The 24681-nt window shown below is 35.3% G+C and overlaps 2 protein-coding genes across 4 annotated transcripts in view; one reads left to right on the top strand and one right to left on the bottom strand.

Annotated features, from left to right (window-relative positions):
* The window catches only part of cspg5b (chondroitin sulfate proteoglycan 5b), a 32553-nt gene extending 21876 nt beyond the window's left edge, over positions 1-10677 (top strand). For 2 of the 3 annotated variants that reach the window (XM_051136813.1, XM_051136816.1), the window contains exons 5-6: positions 6230-6355; positions 9872-10677. In XM_051136813.1, coding sequence (XP_050992770.1) covers positions 6230-6355; positions 9872-10162 — 417 coding nt within the window. In that variant the 3' untranslated portion in view covers positions 10163-10677. Of the gene's footprint in view, positions 1-1477; positions 1535-6229; positions 6356-9871 lie in introns of all 3 variants that reach the window. The other variant, XM_051136814.1, reaches the window with a different exon arrangement.
* Positions 10678-13904: 3227 nt separating this feature from the next.
* On the bottom strand, positions 13905-22270 carry ptpn23b (protein tyrosine phosphatase, non-receptor type 23, b). The gene is made up of 20 exons (XM_051136970.1): positions 22021-22270; positions 21269-21343; positions 21042-21169; positions 20857-20933; positions 20157-20206; positions 19523-19654; positions 19345-19425; positions 19125-19250; positions 18981-19028; positions 18719-18775; positions 18575-18627; positions 18348-18427; positions 18120-18234; positions 17934-17999; positions 17583-17722; positions 17005-17310; positions 16360-16514; positions 16091-16242; positions 15807-15986; positions 13905-15616 (listed from the first exon to the last, which is right to left on the bottom strand). The coding sequence occupies exons 1-20, from the start codon at positions 22102-22104 to the stop codon at positions 14143-14145; spliced, it is 3579 nt and encodes a 1192-aa protein (XP_050992927.1). The 5' UTR covers positions 22105-22270; the 3' UTR covers positions 13905-14142.
* Between the last annotated feature and the right edge of the window lie 2411 nt (positions 22271-24681).

The following is a 24681-nucleotide window of genomic DNA, read 5'->3' as shown; positions in this document are numbered from 1 at the left end:
CAGACGAATACAATAGGAGTTATATTAAAAAAATGTCCTGGCTCTAGCTTTATAATGGCAGTGAATAGTTTATGCTAGCTGTTGTACGTGCATAGTGTTTTGTTTACAGCATCGGAAAACCATTCTCCTCTTATATCGAAATGATCTTAGACGAAAACGTGCCTGTGGGAACATTTTCGCAGGTCGTGAAATACGTACATAGCACTGCAGTTTCCAACATAAATGAACACTAGAGGCGGTAAAACAGCAAGTACTTGTACCGCTCCGTATGTTTTGCTCTCCAGACATACCAAGCTTGCTCAGTAGCTCAGCCGGCACAGAAATGGACTTAGGATGTGGAATCCTAGGGTACGAATCCGGTAAAAAAAAAAAGCTTGACTCACAATAAAAGAGCTGAAAGATGAGAGATTGAAAAACTAGTCTCACGTAGCCAGACCTTCAGACTGATGGCAGAAGGTCTGGCCACTTTGGCCGCTTTGAATGGCCAAGGCCCGCCCAAGAGGCCATATGACTGACAGGTACAGCAACCAATCACGTGTTGTTTTGTCCCTTCTCATGTTTCCAGCTAAGTGTGCCTTATGCATCAGACGTTTAGCCAACGTTCTGAGGCTGAGACTATCAAAAAACAAGCTAAAATGGCATGATTGCGTTTTTTACGTCACATTCACTTTTGTTCATACTATCGGAGCATTAGAGTTATAACGCCACTCTACAGACATTTCAGGTCAGAACTGCGATGACGCATACAAAACCAACGTCACATAAAATGTACCATATGTACGTTCATCTGTTCCGGGGGGAAAAAACTGAACACTTTTAGCGCCGTTCAGTGGACATTTCATAGCAATTATGTCACGAAGCGTACATGGCGGTATGTATTTTGCGTTTTGCGAAAGGTTCCCACAGGTACATTTTCGTCATGAGATCAGGTTGAAATCCTCCAACATTTTTCTTTACAAATCCTCATTTTATTCTTCTTATTTCAAGACCAGTGTTTTGTTTTGCTTTCTCCACTGCGCTTCAGCATTCGTCGCTTCTCATTTGTTGCTGTCCTATGTCATCCTCATATAATGCCGAATGTATTTGTCTGAAAGAAGAAGGTCATATACACCTAGCATGGCTTGAGGGTGAGAAAATCATGGGGTAATTTTCATTTTTGGGTGAACTATACCTTTAACTGTTGTTATTGACTCGCATGTGCCACCTGAGGTCATGTAAAGCACTACAGTCTGCATGAAACATTGTGGAAACTGGATTATCTTATGTGTTTCCAAACACGCTGATCACATTTGAGGCTGTGTAGAGTGGTTAGGAAGTCAATGCAATGTTTCTCAAACTGTTTTAGTCTTAACTTGTCTAGTACAATAAATATAATGAAATATCTCCTGAGGTTCAGGTGTCAGTTAATTAAGAGAGAATAACAAAATATCAAAAGTGTGTCAGTGGAGTAATCCTCTCTCGCCACCCCACTCCTTAGAAAACAATGAGCAGATACACATGGGAATATAAACCCAAAGAGGATCCCTGCAGCGAGGTAAGAGGACTCGAACTGATCTCCTCCCAGCGCGCTTTAATACCCTGCTGATTCAAATAAAATGCTGTAAACCTGTAGCTTCATTATTACTCACCTTAACACACATCTTGAGCCTTTACTTCCTAAGAAATAGCATAGACAAGCAGTAGATTTAGCAGTTTAAAATAGAAGCTTCCTCACCATAGTTGCTATTGTAACTGTGACAACTTGATTCCTGCAACTTAACATCCTGGTAGACAATGTCAGCTGTTAAGAGATTAGTTCACTTCCAGAACAAAGATTTACTGATAATTTACTCACCCCTTTGTCGTCCAAGATGTTCATGTCTGTCTGTCTTCAGTCGTAAAGAAATTGTTTCTTGAGGAAAACATTTCAGTAATTTTCTCCATATAGTGGACTTCAATGGTGGCCCCAAGTTTTAACTTCCAAAATGCAGTTTAAATGCAGCTTCAAATGGCTTTAAATGATCCCAGCCGAGGAAGACGGGTCTTATCTAGTGAAACGATCAGTCATTTTCTAAACAAATTGACAGTTTATATACCTTTTAACCTCAAATGCTCATTTGAGCATTTGAGGTTAAAAGGTATATAATTTTTATATACCTTTTATATATACATTTTTTTTATATACTTTTTATATATACATTTTTGTTCTGGAAGTGAACTCCTTTAATCTTCTCACACCATTCGAAGCACTAACAACACAGCAACCTTGTAGAAATTTGTGTTGACTGCTTGGTAACATACTCTGTTCTATTCATATTTTTACACTGTAAAAAACAAAAAACACAATTTGTTGAGTCAGCTTAAAATAATTTGTTAACCTGCTGCCTTAAAATGTTAAGTTCAGTCTACTCAAATAAGTTTAGTCAATTTGAAATGTTAAGTTGTATGAAGTGACAACTTAGATATTTGTGTTTGTTAAACTTAAAAGCTGGTTAAGTAACCCAGCTGCCTTAATTTTAAGTTGAATCAACTCAAAAACAGTTTATTTAACTTGAAATGTTAATTTATACTAAGTGACAACTTAGATATTTGAGCTGATTCAACTGAAAATTTTAAGGCAGCTGGGTTACTTACCCAGCTTTTAAGTTTAACAAACACAAATATCTAAGTTGAATCAACTCAAATATCTAAGTTGTCACTTAGTATAAATTAACATTTCAAGTTAAATAAACTGTTTTTGAGTTGACTGAAATTAATATTTTAAGGCAGCCAGGTAACAAATTATTTTAAGTTGACTCAACAAATTGTTTTTTTTACAGCGTAGGGATGCATGAAGTATTGCTATTATTTAATTTATTGGTGGGAGAAACAACATTTAGACTTTCTGTTTTGCTCCCATCTTGAGGTCATCTTTCAGAGTAGATTATCCTGAATAAATGTTCTACCTATTCCTGTTCCTTCTGTTGAGCGTGTAACATTTGATCTTTAAAGGAAGACCAAACCGCAGTCTTGCTGCTTTATTAACCTGTTACCCTGCGGTACCTGGAGAACCTTCAACTTGTCAGATCCTATTCTCCAGCACTTTGATTTGGGTCATTTGCTTATTCTGAGGTGAAACTAAAACCTTGTTTGGTTTCTGATGTTCTTTTGATTTTGTGGGGGTTGTATTGCCTTCACAAATGCAATTTCTTCACCTCATTCAACTCCGCCGGTCCATTCCCCCAGTGATTTCATAGTGGAAGAGACTCTTTTATGATTAAAAGAGTTTGACAGCTTCACTGTGCAACAGGGAGGAGAACTAGAGCAAGACTGAGATGAGGGATGATTGGTGACAGAACTTAGATGAAACATCTATGAAAATATCCCTAGGTGACTTTGTTTACTTGTGAGTTGTTTACTTGTCTTACCGCCTCCGGGGAGAATTTATTTGACATTTTTCATCTTCTCTCTCTTGAGAATTAGATTTACACATGTCTGATTTCAGCAGTATGACTAGTCATCTTTTCTTGCCTCCCAATGGCATGTACAATCACTGCCTTTATGGTTTCAAGAAGGGATATCACAGGTAGCAAGTTGTTCAAAAAAAGCTTTGATTTAAGCCACTTGTCTTAATGCGTAGCATTAGTAAATGACCGACTCGGCAGTAAACATGCCGTTGTAAATTGTTTAATGCCTACAGTTTATGTAACCACTATGCTTATAGTGTGTTGATGTCTCTTGCCAAATAGTAAAAACCACAGATACAAGTTGTGAATCAGTTTATGCTCTGAAGTTTACCATTTGCTCTACTCTGCTGTGACAACTGAATTTAGCTCCATGCGCTTGCCTCATGAACGGTTCTGTTTATGCTATGGTGCTCCTGGGCCTTGTTTACAACTGCTGTTAACATCCTGTGTTCCAGCAAGCAGCTTGAGGTGTAAACTGCATTCAGTGCATCTTGGAAATACACATATGGAAGCCCATTTCCACCATCACAGTTAACACACATCTTGAGCCTTTGCCTCCTAAGAAGTTAGATAGACAAACAATATATTTAGCAGTTTAAAATAGATGCTTACTCACCATTTCTCCTCACACCATTCAAAGCACTAACAACACAGCGACCTTGTAGAAATTTATGTCGACTGCTGGGTATTCATAATTCTAGGGATGCATGAAATATCGTTAGTATAATTTATTGGAATCAATCTTCGCATATGGAAACCCATTTCCACCACATAAGTCTTTGAAAGAACCTTAAATTGACATACTAAGAATCTCATAATTGACTTGATCTCAAAACAGTGACTTAATTATGAGAGAATTATGATTTTATTTATGAGAGCATCAAATGTAACTACAGGCAAAACTGACACACCAAGTCAGTTATGAGATACCAAGTCATAATTACAAAATACATCAAAAGTCAAAATTGACATCTCAATTGATTTAGTTTGTCAGTTTTGAGTTATGAATTGATGTAAGTCAAAACAAATCCATTATGAGATAATGTCAATTTTGAATCTTTCATAATTGACCAAGTCATAATTATGAATTCAAAAATCAAAACCAACATAATAATAAATGAGGTAGTATATCAATTTTGACTTTTGATCTCATAATTATGACTTGGTATCTCATCACTGATTTGGTATGTCAGTGTTGACATTTAGCATAATTTTGAATCTTTCATAAGAGTCACAATTATAAATTGAAAAGTAAAAACCGACATAATAAATCTTGAGATAGCATGTCATTTTTTACTTTCGATCTCATAATTATGACTTAGTATCTCAATAACTGACTTGGTCAGTCTTGACATTTGGTGAAATTTTGAATCTTTTATAATTGACCGAGTCATAATTGTGAATTCAACAATCAAAACTGACATAATAAATAATGAGGTAGAATGTCAATTTTGACTGTTGATCTCATAATTATGACTTGGTATCTCACCATTGATTTGGTATGTCAGTGTTGACATTTGGCATAATTTTGAATCTTTCATAGTTAACAAAGTCATAATTATGAATTTAAAAGTCAAAACCGACACAATAAATCTTGAGATAATGTGTCAATTTTTTTTACTTTTGATCTCATAATTATGACTTAGGATCTCAAAATTGACTTGGTATGTCAGTCTTGACATTTGGCGTCATTTTAAATCTTTCATAATTGACCAAGTCACAATTATGAATGCAAAAATCAAATCTGACATAAATAATAATGAGGTAGTATGTCAGTCTTGACTTTTGAGCTCATAATTATGACTTGGTATCTCATAAATGACTTGGAATGTCAGTCTTGACATTTGGTGTAATTTTTAATTGTTCATAATTGACCAAGTCATAATTATGAATTCAAAAATCAAAACTGGCATAATTAATAATGAGGTAGTATATCAATCTTTACTTTTGAGCTCATAATTATGACTTGGCATCTCATAAATGAATTGGTATGTCAGCCTTGATATTTGGCGTAATTTTGAACCTCTCATAATTGACCAAGTCATAATTATGAATTCAAAAATCAAAACTGACATAAGTCAAAATTGACATACTATCTCAATGTTTATTTTGATCTTATAATTATGACTTAGCATCTCATAATTGATTTGGTATGTCAGTCTTGACACGGTGTAATTTTTAATAGTTCATAAGTCAAAACTGACATACTAAATCAATTATGAGATAGAATGTACATTTTGACTTTTGATCTTATAATTATAACTTGGTATCTCATAATTGACTTGCTATGTCAATCTTTATATTTGGCATAATTTTGACTTTAATTATTGAATTGGACAATTGTGAGATCAAAGGTCAAAACTGATATTCAGAGTCAATTATGAGAAAGCTGATGTTTTGGCAAAAGTGTTATGACGCAAGTCTAAATAATGACCATCAAAACTGAGATGCTCAGTTATGACTTATCTTATAATTGACTTATGACTTTGTCAAAATGACACATTTTGTAGTTATGACTTTATAACACGTTGAAATTGAACCACACTTACGATAATTTTGAATTATTTATATATAATTGTTTTATTTTGACTTTTCATAACTGATTTACCAAAGCATTATTTTGTTTTACATAATTGCGCTAAAACTAAATATCATATGCACTGATACCTTTATGTGTGTGACTGAAATGATCACCAGAGACACATTTGAGATGTTAATGGCGGATATATAAAAGGTTGGAGTGGAACATTTTGTTACTTTTTCCCCCTCATTGTCACATCGTGAGTATGTGTGTTGCTCCACAGGACTGCACTTGCAAAGAAGACCCATGCAAATGTCCCCCAAAAGAGGACGAGTCTTTGAACAACCAGAACTCGCTGACGCCAAAACTGGAAAACGACAAGGCCGCCGTAGAAGACAATGCAGAGGAGGTAAACTCACTGCAGAACAACATGAACAACGTGTAGTAACACCCTTTTGCCACAGGCTGCTGCTGTGACTGTAGCAAGCCACACATGACACCTTGAAATTACTAAAATACCCTAATTAGTGGACTAAACATTGACAATGCACTCTTCCTCGCGCTTCCTCACCTCAAGATGGCTCAGTGTGGGCTTGAAAACACAAACGAAGCACTGAACTAGCATGCTAACTTTTGTACTCTATCACACGGTGGAGTTCCTACCGCCAGAGTACCTTATCAGCACATTGGCGTTGCCACGTTCACCTTGTCCTTGCTTGCTGTCACTGCTGATGTCACGCTGCATCATGTTATGTCAAGCTTTGTTATGCTGTGTTCCGCTAAGTCACGCTACGCTATAAAACACTTCACCCCACAACCCAAAGGTTTAGCCACCAGGTTTTCAACCTTTGACCTTCAGTCCTCACCGCTGTGTCACCTTCTGAACTCCTGTCTGTCCTGCCTTACTCAAGTCAGCATGCATTGGTGTTCTTTCGTACAAAAGAAAACATCTGTGGGAAATAGCTATTTAGACTGTGTAAAAAAAATAATAATTATAATACTGCAATTTGTAGATGTTTGTTGACTTATTCAGTGCATATGTCTGAATATATATAAATATTGCTCGGATTAATATTTATATGCAGTATCATACAGTTTTAATGTTCATTGTGTCTTGAGACTAATTGATTTATTTTGGTGCATTGAAATTTTTGTACCTTTTTTTTTTTTTTCCTTCAAGCAAATGATAAATAAAGCCAGTTTGTTTGGAATAAAACATTTACCAGTACACAATTGAGTGCCAGTGTATTCCTGAACTCCACTGCTCCTGTTTTGACTCCTTTTCACTCTTTCACTGCTCCTCTTCACTCTCTTGCTTTGCATCTGTGCATGGCTTTAGCGTTCCTCAGGTACTGCTAACCATACTGGACATTTCACCCTCACCCAATGCTGTTTTTGTAGGACTATGGATTGACTTTACACTTTAAAAATGTTCACCTATTTCAACTTAAAAACTTAGTTCTGCAGCTGTTTTAAAATTTAAGTTAAATCAACTTAAAAGTACAAGTTATTTGTAGTCACTACAATAAAATAAGTTTAAATAACTTGTACTTTTAAGTTGATTTAACTTAACTTTAAGGCAGCTGCTAAACTTAAGTTTTTTAAGTTGAAACTAGTAAAAACTTTTTACAGTGTACATATTTGGGTTTGTATAGTTCAGACGAAACATTAAGAATTTTTTGCAGTCCAAATTACTTATGAGCTGGCAAATGGAAATGAAAAAAATGACTACAAATCCATATAAATCATAACTAAATGTAGAACATATCATTATCAGTGTGGTAAATAGAAATTAATAGGTTACAGATACCCTATTTAAAATATAAGTAGTGTAACTTTCAATTACTTTAATAAAGTAACGTAACTGATTACATTTGATTTGCTTTTTTGGTTACGTTTCTAATGAATGTTTTCAACTGTTAATCATTTTCAAACATTTAAAGCAGATGGGGTTAAACTTACAGTAGTACTTATCAACACTGATTACTGTCAGACTTTCAAAATCCTTCACTGCTTGAATTAAGATGGTAAAAAAATAATTTTAGCTACCAAAAAAATCAGACTTTAGCACATCGTTTTACTTTGAGATTTAAAATCTTAAGATATAGTTTAGCTATAGTACTGTTTTTGAAATAAACATTTATTTTGTGTCTTAAACTCCTGAAACATTCATGTCTCATTTTGGAGCAGTCAATGCAATTTGGGAATGAAATCTATCAAATCTGTTTGTGTGTGAAAATATTTAGGTGTAACCCCCCCCTTTTGTAATCGTTAACATTTTCATATAATTTAAAAATAAAGTATAATAAAGTATAATTTTATTTTTTCTCAGTAACTAACAGATTACAGTTACATTTTTGTAATTAAATTACATAACTGTTACACGTAACTAGTTTTTCTCCAACACTGGTCACTGTTCATAAGTGACAGTTTTCCTCTTTCCAAAATGAATTTTATTTCTATATTTATAACTGTTCATACCGTATTTTTACAATTATTTTTATATTTAGATAATATTTAACATCATTCAAAAACTTGGGCAGGGTTGGTCAGAAGTTAAACACTTTCTATTCATAAAAGAAAAAATGTGTCCATAATATATGCAGCACAACTGTTTTCAGCTGTGATAATGTAAAGTAAGATAATGTACTTGATAGTTTTACTCTCAAATTAGCATTTCTGTCCATAAATTGCTAAAAATTAGATAAAGCTAGTACCAAAGTTTCACACTTAAGTATGACACCTACAATTTGAAAAGCTTACCCAAAGAACAGAAATTGAGCATTTGAATCTAATCTAAGAATTTAATAGTTGGAAATAAGCCACAAAATATGGTATTACAAAGGTCTTGAAAAGGTTAAACACCCCTTTACTCAATACAGAGCGCAAGTGAAGTACAAGCTTTTGTTTACATCAGCTTGATAATATGAGATCAGTTCCTGCAAGCTGATTACTTGCTCATGCCCACCTCATTCACTGCTCATAGTTTGTGCCAAGTTGGTGTCAACACTCAAATCACTCAATAATGCTTGCAAAACAATGACCTATAGTTGAGGTCAAAAGTTTACATACACCTTGCAGAATCTGCAAAATGTTAATTATTTTACCAAAATAAGAGGGATCATACAAAATGCATGTTATTTTTTTAGTACTGACCTGACCCCATTCAAAAGTTTCCATACACTTGATTCTTAATACTGTGTGGTTACTTGAATGATCCACAGCTGTTTTTTTGTTTTGTTTTGTTTTTAGTAATAGTTATTCATGAGTCCCTTGTTTGTCCTGAACAGTTAAACTGACCACTTTTCTTCAGAAATATCCTTCAGGGCCCACAAATTCTTTGGTTTTTCAGCTTTTTTGTGTATGTGAACCATATTCAACGACTATGATTTTGAGATCCGTCTTTTCACACTGAGGACAACTGAGGGACACATACGCAACTATTACAGAAGGTATAAACAGTCACTGATGCTTCAGAAGAAAAATGATGCATTAAGAGCTGGGGGGTGAAAACTTTTGAACAGAATGAAGATGTGTACATTTTTGTTATTTTGCCTAAATATCATATTTTTTCATTTAGTACTGCCCTTCAGAAGCTACAGAAGATGCTTGCATGTTCTTCAGAAGACAAAATAAGTTAAATTTACCTTGATCTTTAAATTTAAAAAGTTTTCACCCCAGCTTAATGCATTGTTTTTTCTTCTGAATCATTAGTGAGTGTTTCAAACCTTCTGTAGTAGTTGCATATGAGTCCATTAGTTGGGGCTCAATTATTTGTGAGATTCTTTATAGTTATGTATAGTTATTGCTTTTTCTTTATGTATGGGTTTACCATGTGTTTGCGTGTGTAACTGTGTTATTTTAATTCCTGTTTGTTATGCTTCTGTACTCGTACCTTTGCCTTTGTATGTGTGTATGTGTCCAGGGTGGTGTGACCATCGACTTAGAGTTGCTCCTCCCCAAAGAGGTGAAAATGCTCCCCGAGACAAGCCCCCCATTACACTACAACGTCTTTCTCTACAAGCTACCCAAATCCCCTAAAAAGTCCCCTGTGCTGCGTCGTCCACCTGGTAGATCTGTACAGGGAAGGCCTCTGTCCCAGCTCTGCCCCAGACGCAGCTCCGAACCCAGCTACAGCCCCATTAGCACGCGTTCCCTTCCAGGAGTGCTGTCCGGCTCATCCAGCCCTCATCTGGGCACGGCCTACACACCTTAACATGAGCGCAAGGTTTCAACACTGACTGATGTACCATCAAAGAAATGGCAAATTTATCCCAACTTGAACGTGACAAATTTAAGAGACACTGATTGGTACTGAGAGTCTTTTGGATGAACAAGACATGAATTGGGACACAATTTAAAAGCATTGGCTTTGACTTGAAACAAACCACACAGCAGCACAATAAAGGTTAGTAGATGATAAATGGTGAGATGACGTAGTATTGTTGTGCAACAGGAGTATCAAGCGGAAAAAGAATTTGAAAAACTTAATTTCATATTACAGACACAAATGTGGATGTCAGATGTGTAATGGTGCCATGTTTTATGTTGTATTTTGTCAAACAGCACATTCATATTCATACACGTGCATTCACAGAAATGATGGAACCTGTAAACATTCAGGGCAAACAAACAACTTGATAACTCTTATTATTAACAAGGTGCTTTTTGTGTGTGTTTTAATGTTAGATTAATACTTTGACTAAGAATAAAGAATTTTAGAATTGTTTAGATCTGACATTGTTTACTTTGGTTACATTGGTTACTTGGACAAAAATGTGGTAATTTTTTAAAAAGCAAAAAAAGAAAGAAAAAGAAAAAAGAAATATACACTTCCAGTCAAAAGTTTTTGAACAGAAAGATCCAAAGATCAGCATTTATCTGACATAAAAAGCTTTTGTAACATTATACACTATACAATTCAAAAGCTTGGAGTCAGTTTGTTTTATTTTATTTTAATTCAACATATATTAATAATAGTAATAATGTTTTTGAGCAGCAAAGTGGAATATTAATTCAATTCAATATTAATTTAATTCAATATTAGAATGATTTCTGAATGATCATGTGACTTGAGTAATGATGCTAAAAAATCAGCTTTAAAATCACAGGAATAAATTACATTTTAAAATATGTTTAAACAGAAAACACATTTTAAATAGTACAAATATTTGAGAATTTTACTGTTTTTGCTGTGCTTTGGATCAAATAAATGCAGGCCTGGTAAGCAGAAGAGACTTAAAAAACATTAAAATCTTAGTGTTCAAAAACTTTTGACTGGTAGTGCAAGTTGAGGTTGCTATTTTCCCTGAACCACAATATGAAGAAAAAAATTCAGGGTGGAAAAAATGTCTTGAGATTTTCCTAAGCCTAAATATTAGGGGTTGACCAATATGTGTTTTTCAGGGCCGATATTGATTATTTAAGATCAAGTAGACAGATAACTGATATTTTGAACCGCTACATATGTCTGCTGTAAAAATGAAAATTAATGTCAAAATTAAGATTAACAAGGACTCTTTAAATGCTTTTAAATTATTTTATCGGCAAATCGGTTTTGAAAATGACCGATAACGATAACCATAAAAATGCTTAATACTGGTGCCGATAATCAGTTGACCCCTACTAAGTACTAAAAAAAAATCCTCTTTTAATTGTTTTTCTAATTTTTTCTCTACTGAAAAACCTTTTTTCTCTCTCTCCCAATTTTTTTCTCTTTTAATTTTTTCCTTCAAAAGGCAACACAAAACAGAAACAAATGAAGCACTATTCAAAAGCACTAAAACTCACTGAGCCTACATCCTAAGAATTTGTTCTTTCTCAAAAAAAATGTTTTCTCCAAAGGGATATAAACTGCTTTGCTGGACAAAAGAGATGTTTCAAAAAAACAACCATTACAAAAAAAACTATATGTATACATGTAACCTCATTTTCCAATTTGCAAAAATTGAAAAAAAAAAAAAAAATTCATGCTTATTAAAATAGAACCACTTGTGGCATGCTAAATCTTGTGTTGCATCTTGAAGAAAAACAATTGGAAAATTGCAGAGAAAAGAGTTTTGGGTAGAGGAAAAAAAAAGAAAAGAAAATGTTTTAAGAATGTTTTGAAAAGCAATGTTTTGGAAGAAGAACACACTTGCACATTTTTAAAATGTGTCCTAAAGTCTGAAAGTTAAAAAAAAAAACACCATGTACCAAAATGTAAATTCAGAGTAGTATCGCACGTGCAGTGTGCATGTGATAGCTGACAGATGCATGCTGATAATCGAAACTAATACCATGTTCTCTAAGCAAGTTCTACAAAACACTTCAATGCTAAGAGTGTGTTATTCTGCTCAAGCCAAAACCATCTTACAAAGAAAAACTGGGTCAGTTGCTCTCCCAGCGTTCACTCCATCAAAGCAAGTCAAAAGCAAGGGATGGCGTGCACAGACTGCTGAAATAAAAGACCGTCTCAGAAGAGTAAAGGGCTCTTGGGCTCACTACTAAGACAAAAAGATTTCTGACTAGCAACAAACACGTATTGTGCATGTATTGTGGATTGTGCCAGTCATGTTTACATGCAACGAGATACATCAATACTGTGTTCAATACTAGATTCCACTACCCATTATGCGTAGTGTGCACTTTGTGACCTTTTATCCTATTTATCCTCTCTATGACCTGTTTATGAATACAGTTTGAGAGAGAGAAATGTATAACAGACTTAAATAGTCTCCCCAAAAGACCTTATTATTTACAGACATTTACTGTAGGCTGTACATGTAGTAATTCTGTGGTTCTTTGTGCCTGAAGCAAATGAAGCATATTGATTTGATCTAGACAGCTCCAGTAGCCCATGCAGAAAGAGGGACACGTAATAACAGGCTCATAATAGACAATCCTCAAAACACAAGCAGACACTGCCATCATATGGCCATATTTTGGCAGTGGTGCATTTACCAAGGGTACATTAACACACAACAGCATGTTTATTGTATGATATGCTATAATGCGTTATTTTGGATACTGTTTTAATAGGAATACATACCACAAAACGTGCAGGGGGGAATCTGCATTTGAAAATTTGAAGAAAATTCACCATTCACAAGAAGGACCCTAAAAATAACACTGTTGTGACTAAGGGACCACAACTTTATGCAGGAGAGATCGTTATATAGGCGGAATTACCGACCCAGTGTTTACAAAGCGAATGTGCAAAGAAAGCCAAACGCCCTTTACAAAAAAGGTAAAACAACGAGTTGGAGGAGAAAATATAACTTTTATAAAATTATAACTTTTGGCAGTCTGTAGTACTCCAATTGTTTTTCCTGGTCCAACGATTAGTACAGCCCAAAACATGACAATAATTGACTATTTTCAGCAGCAATAATCAGCAAAATATGCAAGTTTCGTTTGGTTCAGTGGCATTGTTTACATTGAGTGCCACCAATATGGCCGACTGATGACACTTGTGAAAAACACTATGTATGGGGAAAAAATCCTGAAATGTTTTCCTCAAAAACTTTAATTTCTTTTCAACTGAAGAAAGACAGACACAAACATCTGGATGACATAAGGGTGAGTAGAGCTGACAACTTTCTATACAGGTAGACATGTAAACACATTTTGCTTACACTAGTTTAATTTTGATTATTAAAACAGAGGCAATATTTGGTCAATCACTGTTGTCCCTTTTTTATTATTAAGATTCTGTTATGTTGTATACACAGCTAAAACAAAGCTTTGTTTATATATTGCCACAAACTTATATGCAAGAACTAGAACAGCTTTTGTATTAAAAACAGGTGGAAAATACATCCTAACATGAAACAACCATCATCATCACTTGTCATCATTCTCATTACAGTGCAAACTAAAGTGCTATTTAGAAATAGAAATACATAGAGAAACTAGACACAATATTAGAGGATTGCATAGAATCACAGTGCAAAAGCAGTTTCTATTTATATGTAGTACATTTTTTTTAAGTCATAGTGTGTAATTACAGGTACTGAGAGGACAGTGCAATTTTGTGTTAGTACTGGCTGTGTTGAAAAGGCAAGTAATAGTGTGTGTTCCGGCATCTTGTATTGTGACTATGAAGAATCCAAATCACCAAGAAGATCTTTTACGGCACCCCCTGTTGACTTTCGTCATTTTTGATTGTGCTCTGTATGATATCCTGACTACCACTGACTGCATATGCACAATTGTTTAAGACTGAATGCTGAGATTATCCACCTTGTTCTGAAGAGAACCCAGAATTGTAGTGGAGCCAGTTGGTGTGGCATTTGATGCAGCTGAGATCTGGTTCTGGGATGAAACCTGAATAGGTGATGGAGTTGGTATGAGGGTGCTGCCAAGTGAAAGTGGGACTGGATTGTCCATCACTGGGGCAACTGCTTGTCCTGATGATGGGTGAGCCACATTTTGATGGCCAAGTATTTGGTTTTGACCAGGAGGGCACATGGGTTGTCCGCCAGCTCCGTTAAACATGGTGTTGAATTGAGATGGAATGGTCTGTTGGCCCATAGGTTGTTGGGCCATGTGTGTTGCTGCAAATGAATATATGTTGCTTTGTGGTGGTACAGCTCCTGGTTGACTAAGTGGACGAGGACCAAAAGAAACTTGGGAATTTTGGCTCAAGGGTGCCTGTGGAAACATTTGAGACCCTGGATGTACTTGGTGGGGTGGAGGAATTTGTTGAGGTTGTGAAGATGGAAAAGATGTGGGGGCATACCCTATATTAGGCTGTGGCCTGTTTTGTGGAAGTTGTCCGGGGTGGAACTGGGTGGACTGAGGCTGAGCTTGAGCTTGCCCTGGAATGAGGGCACCCTGAGGATGGGACACTGTCAGTTGGCCTGGTGGACCAAACTGGGGTTGGGTATGTGGAAGTAATGCTGGTCGGTAACCTGAGGGGAGGCCAGGCTGTTGGTGTGTTTGGCCTGGCATTGGAGGCTGGACTTGTCCTGGTGGAAATGGAGGAAGGATTTGCCCAGGAAATGCACTTCTTGGTGTGGCTGAAGGGATGCTTTGTCTAGGCTGGTTGGTAAAGCTTTGGCTCGGTGTTCCCTGTATGATCTGCTGGACAGAGGAAGACTGAGGCATGCCAGTTGGCATCTGCTGCCCAAAAGAGTTTGCCAAGGATACTTGTGGTTGTCCTGGTAAACCAGGCCTAATGGAATTTTGGGGAATCTGTCCCATTTGTGGAGGTACAGAATAACCCCCTGTAGCAACAGGCCCACCGTGAGGTTGCTGCCAGAGAGCTGGATTGTACCCTTGAGCAGGCACCTGTGGGTTTGTCAGTTGATTAACCTGAGGATGAGGTCTTACCTGGAACTGCTGTGGTGGCGTCCCAGGGATCTGCATGGGTGCAGAGGGCTGGCCATAAGGTGCCTGTGGGAGATGGTGGGCCAACTGTTGCCTGAGCTTTGGATCTGCAGTGGGAAACTGCGGGTTTGGAAACTGAGTTGGCGGAAAAGGGCTTGCCCTTTGTGGCCAGCTAACAGGGGGTCCACTATGAGGAACAGAACTGGAAAGTACTGGACCTCGGGGCAAATTCAGATTTGGAGGGAGGCTTTGTAGTTCTTGTGGGAGATCTTCAACACTGGAAGGGCCAGATATAACTTTCTGGCCAATCACAGGCTTTTGGGCGGCAGGTCTAGGAGGTGGCACTTTTCCAATCTCCCTGCAGACAGTACATGAGACAAGCATGTGGTGAATGGATGGAATATGACATGGAATACCTTCTGTATTGAGTTGTAACAGTCTACCAGTTAATGATTTGAGTTGATAAGTAGCTTGCAGATTCAATCCAGACAGAGGCTACCTACAAAATCCACTCACAATATCATATCCTTCCACCTGAGGCAACTTACTTTTCCAGCAGGGTAACTCGCTCCCCCTCTCTAGTCTGGCAGTAGGACTTAGTTTTGTCCAACAGGGCGGAGGTCTTCTTGTCCAGATCAAGATAGAAGTCTTTGCCCTCCTCAGCCTTCTTCATCAAGTCCTCATATGCCTCAAATGAGGCAATCAGGGCCTGCACAGTGCTGTTCCATCTTCAGGACAAAATAAAGAGGATTACATACAATGTCACAGAAACAGATACTAACATTTAAAATCGGAGTCTTTTGACTGTGAAAATACACAGATAGGCACATACTGTTGCTCTTTGAACGTGAGGGTCTTGCGGACAGGGGCGTACTGCACATTGGCTTCTGTTAGGGCTTTCAGGATGTTATCCTGGGCGACCAAGTTCTGTTCTATATATCCTTTCAGCTGATCATATTTCTTCAACTGCTCTTCAAACAATGTCTGAAAAAGAAGACAGAAGGAAAGAGATAATCAGACTTTTAAATTGTTGACTAGTCTGTTCTGTCTTTGTGTTGCTCTGCTGTCGAGACATTTTGAACAGATTTTAATTTCATTAACCTTCATCTCAGAACGATCTGTGGTTACAAGGACCCCAGTGATGTCATCTTTATGAATAAGGTCACGAAGCTGGCTCTCCAATGAGATCCTCTGCTTTCGCATTTCATCAACTTTGCCCAGAATAGTCTTCATTTTTTGGAGGGATGACATTTCATCTTAGAGAAAAGGAAGAATCTTTACCAACTTTTGAATGAATTCACAACAGATTATTTCTATTTATCTTTTCTTATAAATCTGTACACATGTGCATACCCAAAAATGAACATTCTGTCAAGAACTTCATTTATCTTTGGAACACAAATTAAGATGTTTTTGATGAAATCCGAGGGCTTTCTGACCCTGCATAGACAGCAATGCAACTGACATGTTCAAGGTCCAGAAAGGTAGTAAGGATATTATTAAAATAGTCCATGTGACATCAGTGGTTATACCATAATGTCATGAAGCTACGAGAATACTTTGTGCGCAAAGAAAACAAAAATAATGACTTTATACAACAATTTCTTCTTTTTTGTGTCAGTCTGATGCACATTTTTTGACACGAACGAAAGCCTCATGAGTTTGGAACAACATAAGGGCGAGTAATTAATGACAGAATGTTCATTTTTGGGTGAAGTATCCTTATAAGGTAAGAAACACTTTTACCTTGACTGAGTTCTGGCTGGGGCAGGCTCTTTCTGAGTTCCTCAATAGATCCCTGTAACAGACGTAAGTTTGGTATGTGCTGGTTCATGGCTCTGTGAAGCTCGGTGTTGGTGTTGCTGGCTGATTGATGAGCAGCCTCATATTTCTTCAGCTCTTTTTGAATATCTTGAAAGACTTCAGGCTTTGTCGGCAATCCCTTCTGCCCCACTACCTCCATCAAACTCTTCTCCCCAGCCTCATCTTCCTCAAGAGCACTACGGACCTCATCCAGAGATGAGCCCACATCAGTGTAAACATTAGATAGCGCTGCAACAACCACATATATGGATATCATCAAATGCACCAAAAAATCTTCAACAATAATAGTAATTTGTTGGGTATTTGTTAAGAATTCACATATACACAACAGTTTACAAACCACATATCATAGAACAGTTTAACATTGTTTTAATGTTGAACTGACGGATTAAAAAAGAAACATACTGTAAAATAACACATTGCACATGTAATTCATAAAATCACAAATTTCATGTTTTTTTTTTTTTTTCATACTTTTAGGTTTGTGTGTCTAATCTCACCTTGCATGGCCTGAACGAGGTTCTTGACAGTGTCTGGTCGTACACTGAGAAATGCACATTTTTCCAACAGAGCGTCAGGCAAAGATTTAAACATGTCTATTTTATACACAGAGTCACTGCTTAGAGACTCCATAAATTTCCTGCACAGTAAAGGAGAGAAAGGAGAAAAATATTTCAGCTGCTATACAAGCCTATAGATACACAGACTAGATTTGCTTTACCATTTTACCAAAAATAGTCAATTCTGTCATTACTTGCTCATTACTCCTGGAAACCCGGATGACTTTTTTAAGGGTGAGTAAATGACAGAATTTCCTTTTTTAGCTCAGTACTTGTTTTTGAGTAACTTACTCAAGGATTTGGTTTTTATCCTCTATTTTAGCCACAATGTCCCTAAGTAACTTCGCCTTCTCCTCACTGAGAAAGAGAGAGAAAGGGAAGAAAAAGAGTAACGGTTACAAATAGGAACTTTCTACATAAACTTTTAAATATTTAAAGAGCATTTAAGTAAAGCATGTTATTGATGCACAAACTGACCTGTAAAGGGATGAGGCCTCATGAGTTGCCATTGGGACAAGTTTAGAGAAGAGGTCAGGACCAGTTACACTTTGATCAGTAAGGTTCACAGGCAGGGGTTTCACCAACGATGCACCTGCGTGGCACATGTCATAAGAGTACCAAAAGAAGCAAACGTGAACAAAATGAATTTTAAATTTATTACAGTTTATTATAGTTTTAAAAGGGATATGAACGCTGTTAATATACCTTTTACTGCAGCCAACGTGTCCAGACCAGGAACAGACTCATGGTAAATGAAGTCATTGTCTTTCTTAGCGGAGTTATATCTGAAACAGACAAAAGGAACAAACACATTTCTGTCTATGCACTACAGCATAACCTTAACACATTTGAGACTCAAATGTGAATTAGGTATTAGATTATCCAAATGAAAACATAATGATAACAATAAAATAATACATTCAAAGTCATACTTTCCACCGATCACATCCATTGTGAATTTCAAAGCATCCTGTACAGATTGGCTCTGAAAAAGGTCAATGAGTAAACATGTAAGTGTGCTTAAAAAAACATAACGGTTTGTGTGTTTCTGTGTGCGTGTGTTTGAGAATCTTTACCTTGCTCTGCTTAATTGCATCATTAAGTTTGTCCAGGGAGGACTGAAAGTAAGCGACCTGTGGAGAAACAACAGGCGGCCTCACACTGTCATCAAAGGATATTACACTCATATTCTACAGAGATGACGCTAAAGACCTCTTTTAAAAAGTACACCACATAAAGTCATATATCAGCCAGTGAAACAAACAAATCACTCACCAAATCTTAAATCAAAAATTATTTAGAACTAAAAAATTAAAACACACACAAGCATATACTTACGGCTTCTCCAAATTTCTGCTGCTCCTCTGACTGCTTTCCCATGTGTAACTAATGGAAATAAAATGATATGTGGTTTACAAATATAACTAACACGTTTATGAAAATGCACTGACATATACTGCATGGTGAGTGTTGATGTCTCACATGTGTGATGGCACTGAAGTAGCTGATCTTCATGCTGACAAGCTTTCTCCACTCTTTCTGAATCCTTCCTGGCACACAGTCAGAATTATCCAACACCCTCAGACAATCCTTATAATAATCACACACCTGCAATCAGAGTTGACATTAGTGTTGGTAGTGGCAAGTGAGTGACAAGAGCTGCTGTGATCCTGAAAATGCGCAAATGTACAGAACTTCTGACCTGAGCACAAATCTTTGCTATTAAATGACTCTTTCTGTTGTCCAGTAGAGTTTTCTCCAGGAGACACTCCTGAGCCTGTGCCTTCAGAGAGAAAGATATAAAGGTTATAAAGGCTGTCAAGTGCAGGAAGAAGTTGGACATTAAAATGCAGCATTTGCGTTGTAGACTTTGTGTTTACCAGCATGAGGCTGATGTTGATTGAGAGTGCCTGGCTGCTCATGTCAGAGCTGTAGCTGTGATTAAAGTGGTCTCTGAGGTGAGCAAAAGCCCCGGCAGAACACTGAAAATGCGTGCAGGACACTTTCATCCCCTTAACGCATCAACATGCAAGCACAAAAAAAAAAAAAAAAAAAAAAAGAGCAAAAGGTTAGCATGAGAAATTTCAATAATTAATTTTTCTTAATGTTTCCTGATTGCTAATTTATTTATCTATCAATTATTTTATGCCACATTAACATTATAGGCTAAATTCTTGGCAAAACTCAATAATAATAAGATTTAGAACATTTTATTTAATTAATTACAATATTTCAACAAAAATACTTTTACAAAGAAACAAAAGTAAATAAATAACAATATATCACAGTTACATCAAATTATTTAATTGATATTTCATAAAAAAACTAAAATTATATTAAAAATGTCCATTTATTTAATTCGCCCGTTTTTAGAAAAATATACAATTTAGTATGCGTTTAACATCAGATGTTGGCATTTATCTTTATATAATTTCTGACCCAACTGCTTTAGCAGCTTTATCTGCCTGATAATTTCATAACCGCAAACGTAGAGGTGTAAATGTGCATGTTTACCTCCTCAGATAGGCGGTTATCCATAGCTCCCAGCAGTGAGTGCAATGCACCTAAAATGCATTAGAGGGATTGTTGATTAATTAAAAGATTAGTTCACTTCTGGAATAAAAATTTCCTACATGAACTCAGTTGAAAAGATTTTTTTTTCAAAAAGTTAGGGTAGGGCAAAAAAAAAAAACTCTGTTATTTTACGTTTTTTTTGTAAAGGGCGTTTGACTTTCTTTGCACATTTGCTTTGTAATAACTGGGTCAGTACATCTGCCTCTTCAAACGTGCATTATTACGTAATGCATGAGGTCGAGCTAGTACAAGACAAGCATTTGTGGTTAAAACGTATATAAATTGACATTTTTTTTTTTTTTAGAAAATGACATTGTTTTGCTAAGTAAGACCCTTATTTCTAAGCTAGTATCATGCAGAGACCTTTGAAAGCTGCACTGAAACTGCAATTTGGACCTTCAAAACGTTGTTCCCCATTGACAGTCCACAATATGGAGAAAAATCCTGGGATATTTTCCTCAAAAACCTTAATTTAAATTTTTTAATTTTCAACTGAAGAAAGAAAGATATAAACATACTGGATGACATGGGGGTGAGTAAATTATCAGGAAAATACTCTGCGAATAAGAATTAATCCTTTAATATGCAAAACAAATTTAAAGTAATGCATACCTATGCTAAGTGATGGCATTTAACTCACCCAGGTTAAACAGTACACAAGCCTGTTCATAATTAATATCCTCATGTGTAATATTCCTCCCTGAAAAGGCATCAATCCTGCAAGCGGAAAGAAAGCAGGAAGCTATAATGAGATGACCACCAGACATCTTGCATATTAGAAAGTATGGTCTCATATCAAAGCGAGCACCGACTGCAACACTTTACCATGTCACAGGCACTGCAGCCTCCTGGCTGGCTGCCATAGGAACACGACTCTGCAGAAAGTGCAGCTGACCACAGTATTTTCGAAGAGTGTTGCAACCCTCAAAATCCCTCGGGATGTTTACCACATTCTGAGAATGAGAAAGATTTTCAATGCAATCTTCACCGCAACAATATGCCAGTGTGCAACTACATTTCCCACAATCCCACTGATCACACCAATAACTGACCTGTCTAAGCTGCTCCAGCTTCTTCAGTGCCTCGCTGTAGTTTTCTGGGTTCTCGCCAAAGTTTATTTGAATGTACTGGAACAAAAGTGAAGGAATGTTTTTCTTACGATCACATACAGAAGAAAACATCACCATGAGGCAACATCCTAGCGTTGGCTCAATGCAAATGTGTAAAAATAGGGTTAGCAAATGTGAGGGAGGTCATTTGGTTTTCAAATGACCAGATTAGAGAAGCCATATGCTTACAAGCACAAAGACCATGAGAAAATATCCATTTCCTAATAACATAACCGCTATAAAATGCATATAACCCTTCATTTGATAAAAACGGCAGCTCCTTGCACAAGATGACAATACAGATTTGAGTCTTTCCTGTTATGCAGTACTTATACTGGGAAGACTACATCTTTTAAGATGCAAATCATATTAAATGCTTTATGAAGACGTACAACGTACAGCTATTGCGCAATATTCCAGACGTTTCTTTATTACTTTGGTCAAGTTTAATCATCTTAATTAGGAATCATTTGATAGTTTTCTGAATCTTTTTCCATCCTGTTAACCTTTTGTTAAATATATAAATGCATTGTTTACCCATACTTCTGTAAACTTATACAGAAACACTTCCTTAAATCACAACACAGACATATTACTAATCTTTAAAAGTTCCAGAGCTTAAAGTATAGTACATAGCAGAAATTGTCCTCTCTGGAGCCGATTACTGTGGATTAATCGGCCGCGGAGTGTCTCACCTGTCTGACGGTGGAACTGAACTGAAACTCTCCCGCTTCCTTCAGCTCCAGCCAAATCATCGGCATCCTGGGAACGGCCTCCATTTTGCCACCACGAACTTCTATTTCAACTTAACACAAGTTTTCGGTCGTCTCATATAATTTGTTTTTGTTTCTTCAAAAAGACGAGGCTAATAAGGTCTCGAGTTGATCTGAAAACTTGACGTTCAGATCCGCCTGACTCTCCCACCTTTGACTCTTCTTCACAACACATACGTCACCGGAAGTACGTCACCTACATAAGCGATTTAGATTAGCTTTATTACCTTGTTTGTCTCCAAACATGTTGATAACGCTTGCTCATTGTGTGAAAGATGATTCTATAGGTACTCAAGTACACAAACAAACAAACAAATACATTTAATGTCTGAAATAGCTAATTCTTTCGGTATCAAATAAGTTATTACAGTAATATATTCGGTATAATTGTTTGTTGTCTTTTGCGTCATTTTATATATAGCAACTTTTATACACAAACAGAAGTACGTTTTACCTCAATTTAATTAAAATATTTTAATATTTCTTAAACTAAATAGAACAGGTGACATTTTTAAAATATAATGTAACGTTACCGTAGTTTAGAAAAACTAATATATTGTAGGAAATGTTATTTTAATGCTTACTGATATTAATTGAGTTTTGATTTGTCACGTTCTTGTACGCTACCAGTCAAACGTTTTTGAACAGTAAGATTGATATGATCCAAAATACAGCAAAAGGAGTAATATTGTGAAATATTTTTCCTGTTTAAAATATCTGCTTTTTATTTAAATGTATTTTAAAATGTAATTTATTCCTGTGATCAAAGCTAAATTTTCAGCATCATTACTCGTCAGTGTCACATGATTCTTTAGAAATCATTCTATTCTTTTTATTTTATTTTTTTTAAAGTGATGATAAAAACATTTAGAATGTTACAAAAGAATTCTATTTCAGATAAATGCTGTTCTTATGAACTTTCTATTCATCAAAAAAAAAAAAAAGAAACAACAACTGAAAATTCTACTCAGCTATTTTTAACATGTTTGTAACATTTTAACATAATACAAATAAATGTTTTTGAGCAGCAAATTAGAATATTAGAATGATTTCTGAAGGAAAAAATCAGCTTTGAAATCACAAGAATAAATTACATTTTAAAATAGTCAAATAGAAAGTTATTTTAAATAGTAAAATTATTTCAAAATTTTACTGTTTTTGCTGCACTTTGGATCAAATAAATGCAGGCTTGGTGAGCAGAATATACTTCAGAATCTTACAAAAAATCTTACTGTACATAAACTTAAAATATAAATATAAGATTCAAAATTTGTTTGAGTTTGCCTAATATATGTGTGTGTACTTTGTGTAATTATTATGTGTATATAAATGCAAGCACATTCATGTATATATTTAAGATATATATGTACATATATTTATTTATATATAATGTAAATTCAGTAAAAATTATAATAAATACATACTACAAATACATAAATACTTGTAAATATTTCTTTACTATATACATGAATGTGCTTGTATTTATATATACATAATAATTACACACAGTACACACACATATATTAGGCAAACAAAATTTTGTATGTGATTAATCACGTTTAATCATTTGCCAGCCCTAATTTAAAGCTGAAGCACTAAAATAAAAGTAGAAATAAAATAAATAAATCTTAAACTAAATATTAATAGTAATATTTATTTAAAATAAACACAAACTAATAAAAATGACAAAAGTACTTGACAACTTAATACAATTTATATATAAAGTATTAAAAAAGCTAGTCATAAAAACTATAATAGCATATATAATACTAAAATAACATCTTGTTTCTTGTCTACTTTGTTAGTTTTTGTAAAGAGAGGAATGACATTCATTTGTAAAGCAAAACAATTATGAACACAAAGTTTAAATGATGCAATACTTTTAAAATCAGACATTTAATACAAATGACTTACAAATGACGTTATAATTGTTTGTTGTCTTTTGCATCGTTTTATATATAGCAACTTTTATACACAAACAAAAGTATGTTTTACTTCAATTTAATTAAAATCTTTTAATATTTCTTAAACCAAATAGAACAGGTGACACTTTCAAAATATGATGTAACGTTACCATAGTTTGCCATAGAAATGGTATTTTAATGCTTACTGATATTAATTGAATTTTGATTTGTCACGTTCTTGTACGCTACCAGTCAAAAGTTTTTGAACAGTAAGATTGATATGATCCAAAATACAGCAAAAGGAGTAATATTGTGAAATATTTTTCCTTTTTAAAATAACTGCTTTTTATTTAAATGTATTTTAAAATGTAATTTATTCCTGTGATCAAAGCTAAATTTTCAGCATCATTACTCCAGTCTTCAGTGTCACATTTCTTCAGAAATCATTCTATTCTTTTTATTTTATTTTTTTTAAAGTGATGATAAAAACATTTAGAATGTTACGAAAGAATTCTATTTCAGATAAATGCTGTTCTTATGAACTTTCTATTCATCAAAAAAAAAAAAAAAAAAAAAAAAAAAAAAAACTGAAAAATTCTACTCAGCTGTTTTTAACATGTTTTTTAACATTTTAAGATAATACAAATAAATGTTTTTGAGCAGCAAATTAGAATATTAG

The sequence above is a fragment of the Labeo rohita genome, chromosome 19, assembly GCF_022985175.1.
Source record: "Labeo rohita strain BAU-BD-2019 chromosome 19, IGBB_LRoh.1.0, whole genome shotgun sequence".
NCBI classification, from domain to species: Eukaryota; Metazoa; Chordata; class Actinopteri; order Cypriniformes; family Cyprinidae; genus Labeo; species Labeo rohita.
Note: the sequence above shows the minus strand (reverse complement) of the source record. Positions and strands in the feature narration are given on the sequence as shown.